Source organism: Meleagris gallopavo, chromosome 6 (genome assembly GCF_905368555.1).
Source record: "Meleagris gallopavo chromosome 6, MGAL_WU_HG_1.1, whole genome shotgun sequence".
Taxonomy (NCBI): Eukaryota; Metazoa; Chordata; class Aves; order Galliformes; family Phasianidae; genus Meleagris; species Meleagris gallopavo.
This window is the reverse complement of record NC_139409.1, coordinates 6,175,401-6,194,205: the sequence shown is the minus strand read 5'-3', so window position 1 is coordinate 6,194,205 and position 18,805 is coordinate 6,175,401. Positions and strand designations below refer to the sequence as shown.

The window sequence follows — 18,805 nt, the reverse complement described above, 5'->3', positions numbered from 1 at the left end:
GAAGGTAGGCCTTTGTCTAAGCACAATGTGATATATTCTTGGGGAGAGATGCATGAAGAGCAAGTGCATCATTAAGTTTCTTGGCCATTATAGCTAGATTTTTGAATTCTGGCTATAGTACATCTCTGAATGCCATGCAAAGCAGTGGTTTCATGGTCATTAATAACAAAACCCTGTCACTGCTGGCTCATTCCACTGGTAGAGATTTGATTCTGATTAGTTGTTGGGTGACAATTGCAACTCTTTTGAATTAGAGAGCACAATAAGGAATTTGTTAGCTTTTATGCCAGCTTCTGGGGGCGGGTGATACTCGATCCTACCAAAAACTCAGCAGTAGCTGATTAACTTCGTAGTTTCTCTAGCAGACTTGAAATGGAGGTGAGTTCATGTTGCATCAGTGTTTTGTGTTATGTGACCAGGGCATTTTAGAACTGGTGCTAGAAGCCCTGCAGCATCTAATGCGCTGTTGGAACATAGCCTGAGGGAGAGCAGCGGATACTGATTTAGTTCAGATTACCAATTCCTGGAAGTAAATCCTAGGAGATCTGTCATCTCTACTGGCATGGTAAGAGATCGGATGGAGGTGCTGTCAGAGCCTTGCCTTGCAGACCTCGAGGTTGATCAGTGTGTGTGGCTGTTTCCCTGGTCATCCAGACATCATTGTTTTTTCTTGTGAGTGTTTTTCCTTGAAGGGAGATCCTGGAATATACCTCAGTTGTGAATTAATTCATGATAACATAGAATATGCTAATATAGTAGGTGTATTTTGCCTGTTTCAGAATGCAAAACTATTAACAGCTTTTATCATAGGGTTACCTTTAAACTGATGTCTGCCATGTTGCTTTAGCAGGAATACAGAACTGAGTAATCCTTGGAGATGTACTTCTGAGTGTATTCTGCCTAACATTAAGCATCCATTAACATTTGCTGCTTCCAATTATTTAAGTTATTTTCTTTCTTTGAAGTCAGTACTGATGAGAATCACTATCTCACAATTTTTTTCTTTCAGAGGATCTCTTTAGTTAGCAGTTTTGCAGCTTCCCTTTTCCTAGGAGCTTATGCACCCATTGATTACAGTGATGGTAAGTATGTATGGGGTTTTCTGGTAGTGACAATTTAGCAAGGCAGATTTTGTCTCTCTTCCCATCTTATGTAAAAGCGGGATGAGATCTCTGCCATTTATTTTTGGTCTTTAAGCTTTAATGACAAGCGTATTAGTTTTTAAGCTAAATTACTCACAGACACAGCTGTAGGGGTTGGTAGGTACCATGAGAGATCATTGAGTCCAAGCCCTCTGGTAAAGCAGGCTCCCTGCAGGTCACACTGGTAGGCATCCAGGCAGGTCTTGAATATCTCCAGAGAAGGAGGATCTACAACTTCTCTAGGCAGCCTGTTCCAGTGCTCCGTCACTATGACATTTAAGAAATTCTTCCTCACATTACGATGGAACTTCCTGTGTTCCAATTCCTGCCTGTTATCCTTTCAGTTTGTTGCTACTCCTGATGATGATGTCAGGTCAGCTTCTGATACTACTTCTTTGTATTTTGCTGGTTCGGCTCCGAGTTGCGCACGATGCAAGCAAGACATATACTGTGATTATTTCTCTCACTCTTTACCATCTAACTGGATGGGATTCTTCTGGAGTGAACCAGAGGAAAAGCAAAACCAAGCCTCCCTTCCTCCTCCCTGCCGCCCTCCCCCCCAAAAAAAAAGAACAAGCTCAATTTGCAAAAAACATAATGTTACTTTCTGTATTGCTCTATTCATCAGAACAAAGAGCAAAGTGACTAGGCCAGTGTCTCTCCTTTCTGTTGTGTGTTATCTCAGTTATCCAGCTTTCAAATGGCAATTTTAAATGGCAGTTACAAGCAGTGCCTCCTTCCTGGGAGCTGCGCTATTATTTCTAAATAGCATTTTTGATTCCTTCTCTGAAAATAAGAGAAGATATTCTTCAGAGCTGAAAGGGTAGATAAAAAGATTCTCTGAGGAAATTTTGCATTATAGAGCTGTAGGTGACACCAATATGTGAAGACCAGCTCATTTTTTCCCTTCTGTTGTTCCATCAGAGCTCATAGAAAAAGCAGGACAACTCAATTTTAGCTAACGGTCAACTTATTCAATACCAGATTTCCCATTTATATTTGAGACCTTAAAAATTGCAAGACAATCCATTCTTATTTTGAAGCAATTGTGTGATTACTGCATCTGTCATCTTGTCTTGTTCTGTTAGCCGTATATTTTCACAGCTATATTTGTGTGTATTATTGCCCACAGTGTTGCTACTTTGCTCCTCAGTAGGCCCAAGTATTGAGCATTTCAGCCACTCACCGACCTCCACGAAGCTAGCTCCGTGTCCTGTGTTTCAAACAGAGGCTTAGAGCTTCGGGATGCTTTTTTCTGACAAAGGAATATGTTGCTTCAGTAGAAGATTTTCATAGAACATGTGTTGCATTTTTTGAACAGCTCTAAGGAGAGCCTATCTGTTGTACCTCTGGATATTTACGTAACTTGAATCAATGTTATCTACTGTTCAGAGCATGTAAGATTATTAAATCTCTGTGAAAAAAAGATAAGGGAACTAAGCAGGATGTTACAGTTCTCTTTACAACACAGAAGACTTTTTGGTGATGTAAGCTGTATTTTGACTTGTATGTTCTTATCTTCTGTTAATGTAATGAGAGAGAATTCTAATTTCAGTACTAAAATATAATGCATACAGCAGTTACTTGGATCCATCTGAAAAACTTACTTGCTTGTCACATACGATTTCTTGCAATTCCCTTGATCTTTTATGTTGCACCTGTATACTGTAGTTTGAAACACAGCTCTCAGTAATGTTCATATAATAGACCTAATCTTCAATTCTGTAGGTTTGACTTCAGGTCATATTGCCTTTAAAAGACCTTGTCAAATTGTTTAGCTCTGCACAATCCCCTCTTCAAATTTTCATTTTATTGTAGGGAATGTGCTAGTCAGTTCTAGGAATTTTTCTTCTTAAAGATCCAATCCCACAAAGTTCAAATGAACTTTATGGGCTCCTTATGAATGGCTGAGCACCTTGTATGATTGATTTAAAAGAAATCAAGTTATATTTTGGTGGAACGAAGAATGATTTTCACTTATATTGTGTGGAAGGTAAAAGTAAGATACATTTGGGACCTGAATAAAGTGGACGCTTCAGGTGTTGTTTCTTTTAGAAGACACCTTAAAGAGCAGCTACTCAGCTCTTGACCTAGAGAAGCTTTATCTTTTGAAATGCTTTTCTAGGAGCCTTAGGTAAATTATAGCTTAGCATACTTTTTTCTGTTGTTCAACCAAATTAGGATGTTTTGAGCTGAAGCCTATTCAGAGGGAAGCATGGTGTGCTGAATTTACTCTGGATGTAGGCTGTTGGTGTCAGCAGTTATGCTGCTTATGGTTTGAGCTCTTGAGAAGGCAATCTGGAGTGCTGTAATACAAATGCACTTACCTGTCTTACCTATTTATAAATATATGCAAATACTGATCTTTGGGTTGTTAATTAATGAAGCCAGTTAGTTGGTTTCTTTTGGTCTTTGTGGTGATTTTTTGTTTTCCAACCTTGTATTTTTATATAAGCAGTAAATGTTAGCAAGTCCCAGTTGTGCTCCTGAACACTTCATGTTAAGTCAGTGATGCTTGCAGTGGGATACTGAATTCTGCTCAGTTCTGTGTTGAACCTTTCCTCCATTCTTACCAGACTGTGGACTTGACTGTTGACCTTCCTCATTACTGATGGGGTGACATCTGGAGTGGCAAGTTGAAGGATTGCATTTTGTTGTTGTTTTTTCTTCCTTGTTTTTAATTTTATTACTTATTTTTATGTTAAACTTACAATGATGTTCTTAAGCCATTTTTTACTAACTTTCATTTCTAGAAGTGGCATAGATCATAACCAGAGGTGCTTGAGTTAGGTGCTCGTTGCGTTGCTCCACGTGTAATTGAAGGAGGAAGCAGTTCCAGGGAGCATCCAGCTCTCTGGTTTCTCTTTCAGGTGTCTGTAGTTGGATAGGGTGATCTGGGCCAATAGGCAAATTGTTCTTATCAAGTAATTGTTTCACATCTTTTAAATTAGTTTTTGAGAATGAGGTAAATTAGTTCGTCTATCTTTTATCAGGGCATAACAGTGTCTCTGTGTGACTGTGTCTACCAGTCAATAAAACTGAAGTGCTATTTCAGTTTATATATAAGCTTAGACCTTTTCAGTCATAAATGCTAGTGTTTTCCCTATTTTATGGAGGAAAGATTGGAAGCACTCCTTATGTCTTCAAAAACTGCATTGGAAGATACTGGTTGAGTGTTTCCCTATGCTTGCAGGGTATGGGGGTGAAGGATTTAAACCCTTCTCTAATAAAGTTCCTATTTATTTAAAGCCTTCCTTGCTTGCTGATTAGGAGATTTTCAAGGAAACTTTCTAGCTTTGCTTAATTCTTCCTAGGCATCCCTATCATGCCTGGAAGGCTTGGGAAGAGGCTGCTCACTCCCTCCATCCCTTGGAAGTGCAGATGGTGATGCTGGACTCAGGTTTCCCAGGCAGGAGGGATGGCTAGATTTAAGAGAACTGAGAAAAGCTGGTCTGAGTCATTATCTTTCCTTCTCTTGGTGGTAGCGACTCTAACAGTGGAGAAGGAAACTAACTGGTGCATAATTTAAGTGTGTTTAATTTGCGTGAAATTAGATGAATTGAATTTAACAAATTTAATTCTATTTTAAATGTTACTAAATATAGTTCAAATTTCCTGCTGTTTGGCTTGGTTTATTCAGGTGTTTGTGCAGTGCAAAGCACTAAGTCCAGACCTTGTTGGTGATGCTTAGGATTGAGCTGTATGAATAGATATTTTATAAATAAATGTCTTTAATCTGTGGAAAAAGGCTGCTGGGATTTGATAATGTCAGCTTATTTGTACACGATTAACCAGCAGTGGGGTATGCAGAGGGAGTATGGCAGGCTTGTGGATTTGTTCAGAGTAAGTGCCTTGTGATATGCTGGCTGAAATTTGGTTACAAACCTTCTCTTCCTCTGTGTCCCAGCGCTGTGGGTGCCTTATTCCACAGGCAGTGCCTGTTGGGTCAGCTTCACTGCCTTTGTGTTTTTTCACAGTTTTAAGACGTATTGAATTGAAGGAAACTTCAGGTATTCCACAGTGTTTCGCTGAAAATGTGGCTGTGTTTCTGAGATAAATAAGTCACAGGCTAAACAGTCTTTGAAATGAAAACATTGTTAATCCAGTGTAAGATTAATATGTCCCTGAACAGCATTAACAGATTTTTCAAGTCTAATGAAATGTGCAGTTAAAGACATCCTAGAAATATAAGCAAGGGATGTGGAGTGCTTAGTAGGTTGCTTAGATTTGATCACTAACCAACTTCAGTTAGCTTTATAAACCGGGGCAATGCAAATAAAATAGTGAGGGGGGAAAAAAAGCAATGAGAGGTGAAACAGAAAATGTTGTGCCTGGGAAAGTGGTAGAATTGCCATACCTGGAGGTTTTCAAGAAACGTGGAGGTGTGGCACTGAGGGACATGGCTTAGTGGTCATGGTGGTGTTGGCCTGATGATGCTGATCTTAGTGGTCTTTTCCAACCTTAATGATTCTACGATTCTAAGCTGGATTTTTTTTGCAACTGGTATTTTATTTCATTGTCTTTGAAGAAGGAAGCACTGATATGGAGGAAGATGAGTCAATGTGGGCAGTGGATGTAGGTGCTGGTTTGATACTCTGCTCAAAGATAGTAGGGTATAACCAAGCTGCCTAGGATAGAATTTCTTCATTGTTAGGTCTCAGATGAGGACAACTTGCCTTCAGGTGACACTGCTGCATCTAGACAGTAGTGAAGTATTTGTATCAAGTAGAAGGATTGAGGAGGAATCAGTTTGGGAGGTATGTTTTCTTTTTCTTTATTTGGAAATAACTGATTTGTCTGTTGCAGCATGCATCAGAGAAGTATTTTCTGCAACCTTACAGATGAAAGGCAGTTAGGTTGAATCATCAGTATCAATTATACTTAGAAGGGCTGAGACCATTCTATTTGAATGTAAAGTATTTTTTGTAAACTCTGCTTCCTGTAACAAGGCAGAATTTTGCAATGTAATACCGTCTGTTTTCTTTACCCTAGTTTTGTGTTTGATCTATGCTTCTTGTTTTGATCTGTATCTTTCAGGTTCTGGTATGAATCTGCTGCAAATTTGGGAAAAGGTGTGGTCAGCATCCTGCCTTGATGCTTGTGCACCAGGGTTAGTGGAGAAACTGGGAAACCCTGTGCCATCCCATTCAGTTCTGGTATGTGCCTTCTAGAGGAGTTTAAATGAGCAAACAAGAACAACCAACAAACCAAACCCAAACAAACAACAAAGAACAACAAAATGTTTCTCACTGGAAAAAAAAATAGAGCTTTTTGTTGAGAGTTCAACTGATGGTTCTTTCTTGGAGTATATTTGAGTGTGCGTCTGTGTTGCACAATTATCCTCAGAGCTATGTTGGTTGATTTAATATTTGCAGGTATTCTGTACATATGTGTGTCAGAGCAGAAGTGGACACTTTTGGAAACTGGTAGCAGGTATCAGTCATAGCTTTCACTGTGGATCACCCTGGATTCTAGCATGCTCTGTGCTAAGAAGACCACCAATTTAGCAGATGCTCCGGTGATGAGAATTGTTGGGGTTCTCCCTTCCCCTTCCCTCTATGTCCCCTAGTCAGCTGGCTACTGCAGAACTGTGTGTGGCTATTATTGCTGCAGAAACAGAACTCAACATTTGCGTTACTTAACAGGAGCTTTGTTTTAAATTGTAGAATTAATGAGTTAATCTTTGTGAATAATTGGGGATGTTTAGAGCTCCTCAATTCGTGTAGCATAATGACGAAATCAAATCAAGGCTCACATCTCTTAGTGTAGATCAATTTAGTCTTAGTATCTAATACAAAAAAGAAAAGAGCAATTGCTTTAGATGGTGTACATGTGAAACAGTGTAGATATCTGTCACTGATTTGTCTTTAGTCAGTGCTGTTAATGTAAGAGACTTGTTATTCTAATGCTGATCCTCTCTAATGGAGAGAAACATTAAAAAGTCCTTGTACTTTTTTCAGGGTAGTTGTATTCTCTTATTTTTTTTTCCTCTGTGGCTATCAGCTGTTGCTTAAAAAAAAAAAAAAAATACATTTCTTGGCCCATAAAATAACAGGTGTCATATTAGAATCATAGAGTCACTGAGGTTGGAAAAGACCTCCAAGGTCATCCAGTCCAACCATCCACATATTAGCAATATTTTTCACCAAACCATGTCTTCTGAATACTTTCTGAACACATCCATTATTTCCTAATGTCCAGCCTGAATCTCCCTGGTGCAACTTGAGGCCATTCCCTCTATTCCTGTCACTATTACATGAGAGAAGAGGCCAACCCCCCACCTTGGTCAGCAGCCCTTCAGGTAGATGTAGAGAGCAATGAGGTCTCCCCTGAGTCTTCTGTTCTCCAGCCTAGACAATCCCTTACCTGCTCCTCATAACACTTGTGTTCCAGACCCCTCATTCCAACATTTAATGTTGTGATGTTTATTAATGTTGTGACTGCATTGGATTTTTAGTTTCTGTGTATTCCATGCACGTGTGCAGAATAGGTGGATATGTTTGTTATTTGATGTGAATAACATGAGAGTGAACCAGGGCTAACATGCTACTGCTTACTTGATCTATTTCAAAATCTAATCTGCGTGTATTTCTGAGATTCTCTGACAAAAAAAATTGCATTCAAAATCTGGAAAATATTTATGCCTTAAATATACAGAAATTATTTTTGCAACTGCTCTGTGGGTTTTTGGACTATGTTACAACACTGTGAGATTATTTTCCAATTTTGAGCTTTTTTTCCTTACTCTGTATTTCTTTCTTTCCTTAGGGATCCATTTCTCCATATTATGTTCAGCGTTATGAGTTTAGCCCAGACTGTAAAATAGTAGCCTTTACAGGAGACAATCCAGGTGAGATGATTAAGTGTATAAGATTCAGTGAATATGTTTATGTATGTACTAAAATTCTAGATCAATAATATTAATTCTCAGATGCTCTTTTATACAGTGGAAGAGTATCACATTTATCAGCATTAATAGCTTTTCCTGACAGCCATCTGTCACTGATTATTCTTAGATATAGACATCTTGGATAAGCAGGGTACTGCAAATGACTTGCACTTAACCTATTATTTGGAGATGACCTCATTTGCCTCCTGATAGCTTCAGTTTTTGTTTGTCTCCACCTAACAGTCTATTCTTAAAATGAATCGCTTCCATTTTTGACTTAGGAAATGTGAATTCAAAGCCTGCTGTTTCATCTTCTGAGTCAAAGAGATGGAGATAAATGTTGCAGCTTTTCTCTAAGAGTTAGAGCTGTCCTTTTGTCAGAGTGGTAGATCCCAATATAAGGGAAGATGTTAATTTAGGGTCAGGTTTTGTAATCCTCAAGACTGTTTAAGTGCAGACAGAGCAGAGACATCTGCTTCTCAAGACTGTGAAAGTGCTTACTGTATTACAGGAGTGTGTCCAGGTTTGGATTGAGATATAGGATTCATCCTGGAATGTTTCCCATGAGCAGAATGGGAGATGAATGTCTTGAAAATTGAATTGATTTTTCTTGAGATTAAAATTCAGTTTAGTCCAATAGATACATGAGTAGTCTGTAAGTGGAAGCCTTCGTGCTTTAAATAAGGCTCCTCAATATTTAAAACTTGAACATATAAAACTTTAGAGAATCCTGCAGCTCTGTAGCTCTTTGCCTTGAACGTTTTTGATTCAGTGTCAAAAATAACTCCATCACCCAAACTCTTTTACGGTGTATAGGCCAAGACTGTCACAAGTATGCTTGCCATTTATATTCTACCTTGAGATGGTGAATTCAATGTACTGTGACGTCTCATGCAGTATGCTATAATTGAGTCACACAAGTAACTTTTTATCTGACTTCTGGTTCCAGCATCATTGGCAGGGATGAGGCTTCAAGAAGGAGATATTGCAGTAAGTCAAAATGTATTTCTGAAAACTGTTCGTGTCCCTGAATAAATAGAGTGTATGAAATGTGGAACAGTAACAAGGACAGTAGCTGTAGGTTATCAGTCAAATTAATCAGCTAGTGTTGATTTTCTGTTTATTGGCTTCATGCTTGTTTTATTTCTGTCAATGTGCAAGCTGTTTGAAAGATTTTAAGTAAACTTTGTAACTATTTTTAACTAATGCTCCAGTCAGTAAGGCCCAAGTCTCTGTCTAGTATGTATTTCACTGATGTGACAACCTGAAAGTCAGAGTTAGCTTCAGTATGAATCCAATTGACTTAATGTGTAATTTAAAAACAATTAGTGGTGATAACAAATGGTTTTAATTTAATTTCTGTATTGCTTTCCATGCACGTTGTGATAACGCCTCAATTACTTTTTTTTTTCCCCCTCCAGATTAGCCTTGGCACAAGTGACACATTGTTTCTGTGGATCCAGGAGCCAACTCCAGCCTTAGAAGGTCATATCCTCTGCAATCCTGTTGATTCTCAAACATACATGGCACTTTTATGGTAATATCTTTTTTTTTTTTTTTTTTGTACGTTTGGGATCAATAGCATATTTCTGTGTTAGTGTTTTATTCCTTTTGCAAAATGATCCTGAATAGAACATTCAGCATTCTGTATGGTCTGTGGCAATCTATTGCTGAAACATTTGCATCAGTGCTAGAGCATTCTATTCTCATTGTTTAGCGTGGGTAACTGCAACTGCAGAGTTATGATGGATACATTTTCATGGCAGTAAAAAGACAAAATTATTTTTATATATTCATAGAGCCAGTTCACTATGAATCTAAGATAGTATATTTAAGGTAAAGGAATAATAGCCTTTTGAAATGTAATAATCCGGAATGCCAGAAGCTTGACCAAACTGTATGACTTCTGTGCTATTCTAGTGGTCCAGAGGGAACATAATGGGGCAGGTGAAAGGTTTCTTTTCATGGAGGACTATAATCAGTGCTGTTCAGGGACAGATTAGGCTGTGCATGTGGAAAATACTGAGATCTCAAGAAACTGAGCTGAGAGAACGATCCTCGTGGTGGCTTTTGGCTGCTGTGATGTGGGAATGGTTTGGCTGCTATCCAAGCAAGTAGGTGGAAAGAGGACCTGAAGCTACGTTGTCCCTGTGTTCAGGGAAAAAATTTACAAGTCAGAGTATTTAGAAAGTATTTACAGGTACAAGTATTTTACAGATACATTTGAAGTCTAAATCCTCGGGATTGCACAGAGCACAGCACAGAATTTATTGGTGGGAGTGAATGGGGCTATTGCTTGGGAAGAACTCCAGAAAGTGTAATGGACTCATTAGTTATGAGTGTACAGATACAGCCCTCTTAAGGAAATTTTGATTCCCCCTGCTTTGACTGATTCTTATATGTCATAGTAGTAACGTTGTTTCGATTATTACAAATTAGCTGGGGTATAAATGGCATTTTCTGAAGTGGAGATTTGATGGCCTTCCTGATTAAAGCAACCTGTTCCCTCTGGATTTTGAGATTACCTCTTGGTGTTTTTTTTTTTTTTTTTTCTGATATCACAAAATCAAACTGTAAGTGCTTCAGCAGAGCTCACATCTGCCTTTTAATTGTGATGCCTTTATCTGAATAAAGAATAGGATGCTGTAGATGACAGTGGGAGCAGGGTTGTGAAGTTGAGTTTAGAATGTTGATGTTGATTGCAAGTTACTGATTTTCATAATATGATTTCTCAACAGTTGGCTATTTTTGAAGCTTCGTATTTAAGTTTCAATTTTTTTTCCTAATTTTTCTCTGTTTTGACTTCCTTTGCCAATACTGGCATGGAACAAAACCTCATAAGTCTTACTGGACCCAAGCTGGCTCCATACCAATACCACACTCCTGAAATCATAAATTATGTAATGCAGTGAAGAGATGCTCTTCTTCCTCCTTACAGTCATCTCACAGCCTTTTATTACTATGACAGAATGCTTCTGACAGGAAGTCAACTACCTCATCATTCAGATCATTTCTCAGTACAAAAACACAGCTCCCCAAGTCCTGTTCCACAGCCAGAACGGGCAGAGCTGATGTGTGTTCTTCTGTGCTTTGGACACCAGGAAACAATGATAAGCCAGGCTTTGGATTGCAGCTCCTGTCCTTGGTGCTCTGAGATGTGGTAGCTGTTAGAGCTAGACTGAGTATGGCATGACTTGCTAGCCTAGGTGTAAGCCAACTCATTAGAGAAATGTAGAAGAGCATCTCTGCACTGTGTTCATCAACATATCTTGTAATAGTTTTCTCTCTTACCCAGTTTCTTGCTTCTCCATCTCTTTACATAATGAAGAGAGGATAGTATAGTTTTGATTGCCCAGCTGTCTTCTGTTGATGTAATAAGCAGCAATATTACATAAAAAACAGCAATTTGCTTTAAAAATCTAGAGCCAAATGGTTTGGAAAATGCATATGGTATGTTTATGTGTTTCAGTTTTAAGAATGGCTCTCTGATGAGAGAGAGGATCCGAAATGAGTGTGCTTCAGGCTCCTGGGATGAATTCTCCAAAGCCTTATCATCTACTATTGCTGGAAACAATGGCAACTTGGGTATGAGCCTTGGCAGGACTGGAATTTCCTGAGTTTGATTAAAGACGTGACTTAGTAGGAGTTGTGCCTACTTTTTACTTGAGTCGTGAGAAAGACTAAGGATTAAGTTAAGCTGTGTAAGGGAAATTTTTAATGTGTACTCAGAAATACTCTGGCAGGCTGAGTGTCCTGAGTGTCATTATAGTATTCTTCTTCAAAATTGACTAAATAAGAAAAAGATATTTATGGATCTCTTTTGGCCATTGAAAAGGGCTAAGTTAACTGCAGATTGTTTAAAATGAGTGATTTCTGAAGGAGATTTGTTTTTTTTTCTGAGGACTCAAGCCATGTGGTTTAAATAGCTCCATGCTTTTTTTTTCAATCATGCTGATCTCTTAACATTACTCTGGAATCTTGCTCTGTGCATGTGAATAAAACAGTAATATCAAATTTTACCCAAATGTCCTGCATTTTCCCCTACATGTATTGTAAAGGCCACTTCATCCCTGGTTTTGCCCAACATTAGGCTAAGTGAATTAAATAAAATAATTGAAACACTTTAAAAATATTAAAAAAAAAACTTGAGTATTTGAATTTTTACATTATTTTCTTTTTGAAAATTTAACATTTTCAAGGGCATTGAAAGATGAGCATCTTTATTAATCTTGATTTGTATAATCAAGATTAATATTTAACGGTTGGATTTGAAATCATTGCAATCATGTGAGATCTGAGTAAAATTAATTTTAGAAAACACTGTAGGGTTATTAAGCTATGGAAGACTTCAGTCTCTATGAAAGTGAATTTAAGATGCAGTTTCTTGACAAAGTGAGGTTAACAATGATTTCATGCTTAGAATCCCAAAACAAAAAAGACAGAGAGCTGTTGGAGAGGGTCCAGAGGAGAGGGGACTGGAGCACCTCCCCTATGAAGACGGGCTGAGGGAGCTGGGCTTGTTCAGCCTGGAGAAAAGAAGGCTGCAGGGTGACCTCATTGCAGCCTTTCAGTACCTAAAGGGAGCCTACAAACAGAAGGGGAATCAACTCTTTGAAAGGGTTGATAACTGCAGGAGAAGGGGAAATGGTTTGAAGTTGAGGGATGGGAGATTTAGGTTGGATGTCAGGGGAAAGCTCTTTTCTATGAGAGTGGTGAGGTGCTGGAACAGCTGCCCAGAGAGGCTGGGGATGCCCCGTCCCTGAAGGTGTTCAAGGCCAGGTTGGATGGGGCCCTGGGCAGCCTGCTCTGGTATGAAATGTGGAGGTTGGTGGCCCTGCATGTGGCAGGAGGTTGGAGATTCATGATCCTTGAGGTCCCTTCCAACCCTAGCCATTCTGTGATTCTGTGAATCCGTATTATGTCCTGTCAAATCCAGTCTATGGGGGGTATTAAAGTAGCCAGACATTTCTTGCCACAAGATGAATCAAGTCAGTTGATAGCAGGAAGTTATTCCAAAAGTCAGACAATATGAAAGAAAAATGGAAGTTGATGAAAACCTTGTTATTGATATCAGGGATAGCAGGACTTGTGTTACAATATATTCACTTGGATAACTCAGTCCTCTATAAAAATGGGTGTTTCATGAAAGCTGTCCTTCAGTTTTGATAACTGATAACCTTGCGTGACTTCTGGGTTATTGAGTCACTTCTATGATCTTTAATTTTCAATATGATACATATTATTTATACATATTATGACATGTAAAAATGTAGGAGTCTCTGATTTCCTGAGCAAAGCAGAGTGGAGAAGAGCCTGGTTCGACTTCCTCTTTTATCCCTTGTTCCCTGCACACTCTGAGCAAGCCGATGCCTTTGGAGGCTTTGGGGATGTGGCGATGAGCAGAGGCAGCTGCTAGGGTGAAGTTTTCTTGGGGGGCAATGCTTCTTGGTCTCAATGCTTATAGGGCAGCATATCCTCATTCTGAAGACCTGAGCCTTACAGTCTGCCCTTAGTTTCCTAGCTACTCTGATCAGCTTTTCAGTTCTTGTGTTTTTTGGGTTTTTTTTTTTTTCCTCTTTTCCTGAGTATCTTTTCTGACCAACTTGCTGTCAACGCAAAGGAAATCTTTGTCATGCTTTTTCCTCTAAGTGTCTGCAAAGCATTCCTGCATTTCCTTAGATCTCATAAAAATTATTCAGAGACCAGCTCTGCTTTGTGACTTAAAATATCTGATGCTCTCTAATAAATTCATGAAATCTAATCCAGTGCATGGAATGTTCTGCTATTCTTACACACTTCTTACAAACCTCTCTTTTTCATTTTTTTTCTTTCAACTTTGCACATAATTTACTGGAACTATTTCTATTATATATTATCTTAGTACTGTGCTACTTGCATATGTACATGATCTGGTGGATGAGAACTTCTTTGGTAGACTTATCTTTTATTATATTGCTTAGATTTCTAATGAAGTTTTAGAGGCCTAGAGCCAGCCTCTCTCTTTGTAAAGCCAAAAGTAATTAAACTTATTAAATCTGGACTGAAATTAGTTAAGAAATAAGCTGTGTGGTATATCAAATGTCTTTCTAAACATAATGATATGTATTTATTATTTCAGCTCTGTGCTGAAATAAGATTACAGCTTTGAGCTAGGAGGAAACATGACACTCTTCAACGTTAACTGATGCAGGTTTCTACTTTGACGTGATGGAAATCACTCCTGAAGCAGTTGGGATTCACAGATTCAACAGTGACAACCAAAAGGTAGTGATAATCTAGTTATTGCCTAAAACCTTGAAGATGTGCTGCCAAAGCCTGAAATGATTTGCTATTATCTCTTTTCTTGTCTGAGATGCTTGCTTCCAAGTTCCAAGTCCTACTGTTTAAATGAATGCTTCGTTGCTTCTTGCTGCTACACAAGTTTGTAGGCATTAGTTGTAGTACATGGAAAAAGTCAACTGTTTTGTGAAACGTTCTTTTTTTTTTTTTTGTTCAATGTTTTCCCGCTTCTGCTAGCTTTCATCTGGTTAACAGAGGACTGAAAGATGCTACTTGTAACAACTAACAAAAAGCTTGTTTCACTTCTGTGCAGATAGAAATACATAGATTTAAACCCTCTGGCATTGCTTAAAGTGTTTGAATTTTATATACTTTAATTTTTCAATTTTTGAGATATTGATCCTTAAGCAGCCTTTGGTGCTGAGAAATACTAATAGTTTACAATTCACACTAGTACCTCTTTCCGTTCTGCATTGATTTCAGGACTGATGGATTTGCCAACAGTTCCAAGGTTATGGGTTGCGTTTTTGAGTCTTTATATGTCTTATGCATACGAATAGAGGACTGGCCTAGCTGAAGGCTGACTTCAGAGTGAAGACAAGGATAATGAACTGTAAATCTGTCTTGTGCTTTTAACCTGTCACCATCCTGGCATTGTATGCTGTGTAAGATGCTGGTTAACTTAATGCGTTCATTCTTTCGATACAGGTTTTGAACTTTCCAAAGGAGGTGGAAATACGAGCCTTGATTGAAGGGCAGTTCATGGCCAAGAGGATTCATGCTGAAAAGCTGGGGTATAAAGTCAGTAAGTACGCTGAAAAAGCTGCAGAACAAATGGTAATACAGTTCAAACACAAAGATGGGAGCTCTGACAGTAATGTCAGTATTGTGAATCGTGTCCTAAAAGATACAGAAACTAGTATGACTTCTGAATGAGCCTGCTGGAAACATTTTTGACAGTATGCTGGGGACAAGTTTTTGCAGATATTAATTTCAGAAGTAGCAACGATTGAACTTCGATTACTTCTTTTCAAGTATTCTTGCTATTTGTTACTAAGCTGCACTGTCAATTTTTAAATAAGAGCTTGGACTTTGATAGCTTTGTTAAGTGAAAAAAAGGCTGGGCTTCTGCCTGAGGCATCAGGCTGTAACTCAGAAAATCTGAAATCTATGTTCAGTTCCTGGACCTGTCATAAGATGCTCACTTATCTCCAGAGTTTTCTGCTAATAAACAGAAGTCATTTTTCTGTCTTGTGATTTAGAAAGGAAAAAAAGATGTTGCACTCCAGAATTTTTAGTGCAGCAAAATCAGCTGGTATTTTACTTGTAGAGGTGGAAGCAGATCACTACTGTCCTGTGTAACTCAAGGGGAAAAATACAGGAAATTTGAGAAGCTGTTTTATTTTTTTTCTTTTCTGCCAGTACATCATCCAATAGCATCTTAAAAACACTGAATTAACTCTTCTTGAGAGCTTTCTAAAATAATGACTTTGCAGAATAAAATGTTGGTTATTTATACGCTTTAAAACAAATCCTGACCTCTTTACAAGCCTTTTACTTTCTCCAACCTTTGTGCTCTTATCCACAATCATGAGGGATACTGTTGTGACTTTGTTTTTCTTCTGTTCTTGAAAACAGTATTTAATTGTGGAGGTTATTTATGCAGACAGAGATTTAAATAGATTGTGTTTAAAATACCGATTTCTACTCCGTTCATAGATTTGGCTCTTCATTATGATGGGCTTATGCAGCTAAGAAGCTCATGGTTGAAGAAGATACATTTGTACTTCATAAATGTCAGGGTTCAGACAAACACAAAGTCGGAGAAGAACTATTTAAGATGTCAGACAACTCTGATGCAGGAATGAGTGGGTAGAAATTGTCTCTACGTGTGTTTAGGCTAAATAGGGCAGATAAAAACCTCACCAGTTGTAGGATTTCATAAGCTTTAAAAGCACACATACCTTTTTTTTTTTTTTTTTAATTTTAGTGTTGTAGGATCTACAGCAAAAAGGAGATTGTTTTCCTGTCGATTCCTTGGAACCTTGTATGCTTTTGCTTTGTTTCATCCCAAGGGTCTAGCTATTTGGTAACTAACAGATGAGTTGCTTTGAGAAAGAACTGCTGTACATAGTGTAGGCTGTATGCATCTCCTACTTTTCCTTAGTGGTATTATTTAAATGTCATCTTCTGTTGTTTGTGTGGTGATGGCAAGCTTGCATCTGCATTTGTTGTGTGACAGCTCTGAAAACAGGGTGTGTTCTGAATGTGTTTCAGGGTATGGATGAGCTCTGTGGGAGTTACTCTGATACTATCAGGCTTTCTCTTGTTTCATAGCTATAGCTGCTGCTTTTTTTGGCTTTAATGTGATTAAACCTCATTTACTTTTTGTATGAAAGATGCAGTCAAGATCCTTGTGCTTATTCAATTCTTTTTAGGCCTATTCTACATGGGGAATTTGCTTTCATTTTTCCAGGAATCAAGAATTGCATTCACAAATGCAATTACAGCAGTGTAAATCTGTTGTTTACATCAGTAAGAGAATACTTGCTGTGACTAATAACTGCTTGCAAAATCCAGAAGGTTAAGTGATGGCACTTCTAAATCTATCTGCAACAGAAGATGGAAGCGATACGGTCAGTCACAACAAGCACTTTCTGAAGTCATCCTGAGGTTTACATGGCACCATCTCAAACGAGCAAATGAGCCAGAAACCTGGCTGAGGATTTCTACAGCTCTGGCATCAAGGTGCTGCAAAGTCATTTTTGCAGTTGTGAACCTGCCTCTCCATTCCTGGGCCAAATGCACTTTGGCTGACTGTAATTGTGAAAGCTTGCAGGTATGCCAGAAAGTGGTTTTTTAGTGGAAGAGAATTTTGTAGAAAATACTTCTGTCTTTCAGAGTTCTTGGATATGTTAGATAATTTCTTAGAGTTCATTTTCAGTTAATGAATGTATTATCTTGCTAGTAGTACTTTAAAGCTTCTCATTCTACCTAGCTCTGCAGGAAGAGGTGCAATGATGCTGAAGTATTGTTTTACGTGTGAGATTATGCAGCAAGTTTGACACATCCAATACATTATAGATCTTTCACAAACTATGAAGAATAGCATAATAAGCCTTAAAACAGCTCTTCAGTTACCGTCTATAGAGGGTTCAGTGCAGCTTGTGTGCCAGTAGAGGGCAGGAGATTCTGTGTCATGATTTTTTCCTTTGAGACTGGGATGTGTGTTGCTTCTGAAAATGGCAGAGAGTAGCCAGATGATCTTTGAGAGAAAAGTTAGACCTTACATTAGTTGTGATTTGAGGGGTTTAAAAGTGTGTGTCACTTTGCTCTAATTGCTCTAATCTTTCTCAATCAGATTTCAGGGGAAATCATTCAGTAACACCCTATATCCTGTTTTGCTTAAGGGTTGGATAGAGTGTTGTGATCTTGAAACAAACAAGTGAAGTTTGGTCTGTGCCTGTTGTTTACATCCTCTCATTCAGAGATCCATGCAGATAAGTTGAAGGTTTGCTGTTATGCTTTTATTTTCCTGGATTTTGATTGTATCGTAAACACTTCTGTTTTGTCACATCCTTTTTCAGCTTGCAACCATCCTCTTTTGAAAGCCACGCTTGCAACTGGGGTTCAGATGCTGATCATATAGCTGTACTTGTTGCCTGTTTTGGGAACCTTTTGTAAGAAGGAACATACACATTTCTTTGGTCAAAACCATGGCAACTTCACAGAGAGATGACAATGTCTGCAGCTCAGTGACACAGGTGATCACAGCAGCTATAAAACTGTCAGTGGCTCAGAGTGATCTGCCACTGTATACTTTAATAATCTTGATGATCACTTCAGTGTTGATTCTACTCCTGACTCCTGAAAATTCATATTGGCAGTGGGCTGGAGAACATTATGATGGTCCTTGCTTGCACCCAGTGAAATTGTTCTGGTGAACACCTGCAAAACTAATGATTCTTGGGAGAAAATCTTCTCCCCTGGTCACCAGTCAGTGAAGTAAATACTGCAGAGGTGTATGTGATGTATGCTGAAGGAAAACAAAGTTGGGGTTCTGGCACTGGTTACATATACAAACAACAGATATTTAAATGATGTGCTGGTATGCTGATAACAATCTGAGCAGTCTATATGTAGATATGAGGTCAGATGTGCTAGAGCTGTGAAGCTGCAGCAGCAATTAATGAACCCTGCCTTGTAGGTAGGGTAATTATCTGGGGTAGGAGGTTTTCTTAAAGCTGTTAGCTTTAGTCCAGGGCTCAGTGTTCGTGTTGTTGTTTTACCTGTTAGTGACTTCTTAACACTGTAGCTGCCCACTGTGCTGATGCATTACATTTTTTTTATACCTTTAGCAATCTGATTCTGCCACCTAACTGTCATCAGCAGGGGGAGATGGCTAGAAGGTGCCAAGTTTTACAAGCAAACGCATTATCTCTAAAATCCTGCATCTGTGTTTATTAAGTAATTTACAGTTTGTTACGTACATAAA

The 18,805-nt window shown here is 38.5% G+C and overlaps 1 protein-coding gene across 13 annotated transcripts in view; it reads left to right on the top strand.

Moving 5' to 3' along the window:
• The window catches only part of XYLB (xylulokinase), a 149,427-nt gene that overhangs the window by 27,464 nt on the left and 103,158 nt on the right, over positions 1 to 18,805 (top strand). For all 13 annotated transcript variants that reach the window (XR_014884122.1, XR_014884120.1, XR_014884119.1 and 10 more), the window contains exons 8-15: positions 1,010 to 1,082; positions 6,180 to 6,298; positions 7,911 to 7,992; positions 8,981 to 9,021; positions 9,453 to 9,568; positions 11,501 to 11,616; positions 14,222 to 14,295; positions 15,019 to 15,115. Coding sequence is in view for 2 of the 13 variants with exons in the window: in XM_085226977.1 (XP_085083103.1) it covers positions 1,010 to 1,082; positions 6,180 to 6,298; positions 7,911 to 7,992; positions 8,981 to 9,021; positions 9,453 to 9,568; positions 11,501 to 11,616; positions 14,222 to 14,295; positions 15,019 to 15,115 (718 nt within the window). In the remaining 11 variants the exon portion in view is untranslated. The remainder of the gene's footprint in view (positions 1 to 1,009; positions 1,083 to 6,179; positions 6,299 to 7,910; positions 7,993 to 8,980; positions 9,022 to 9,452; positions 9,569 to 11,500; positions 11,617 to 14,221; positions 14,296 to 15,018; positions 15,116 to 18,805) is intronic.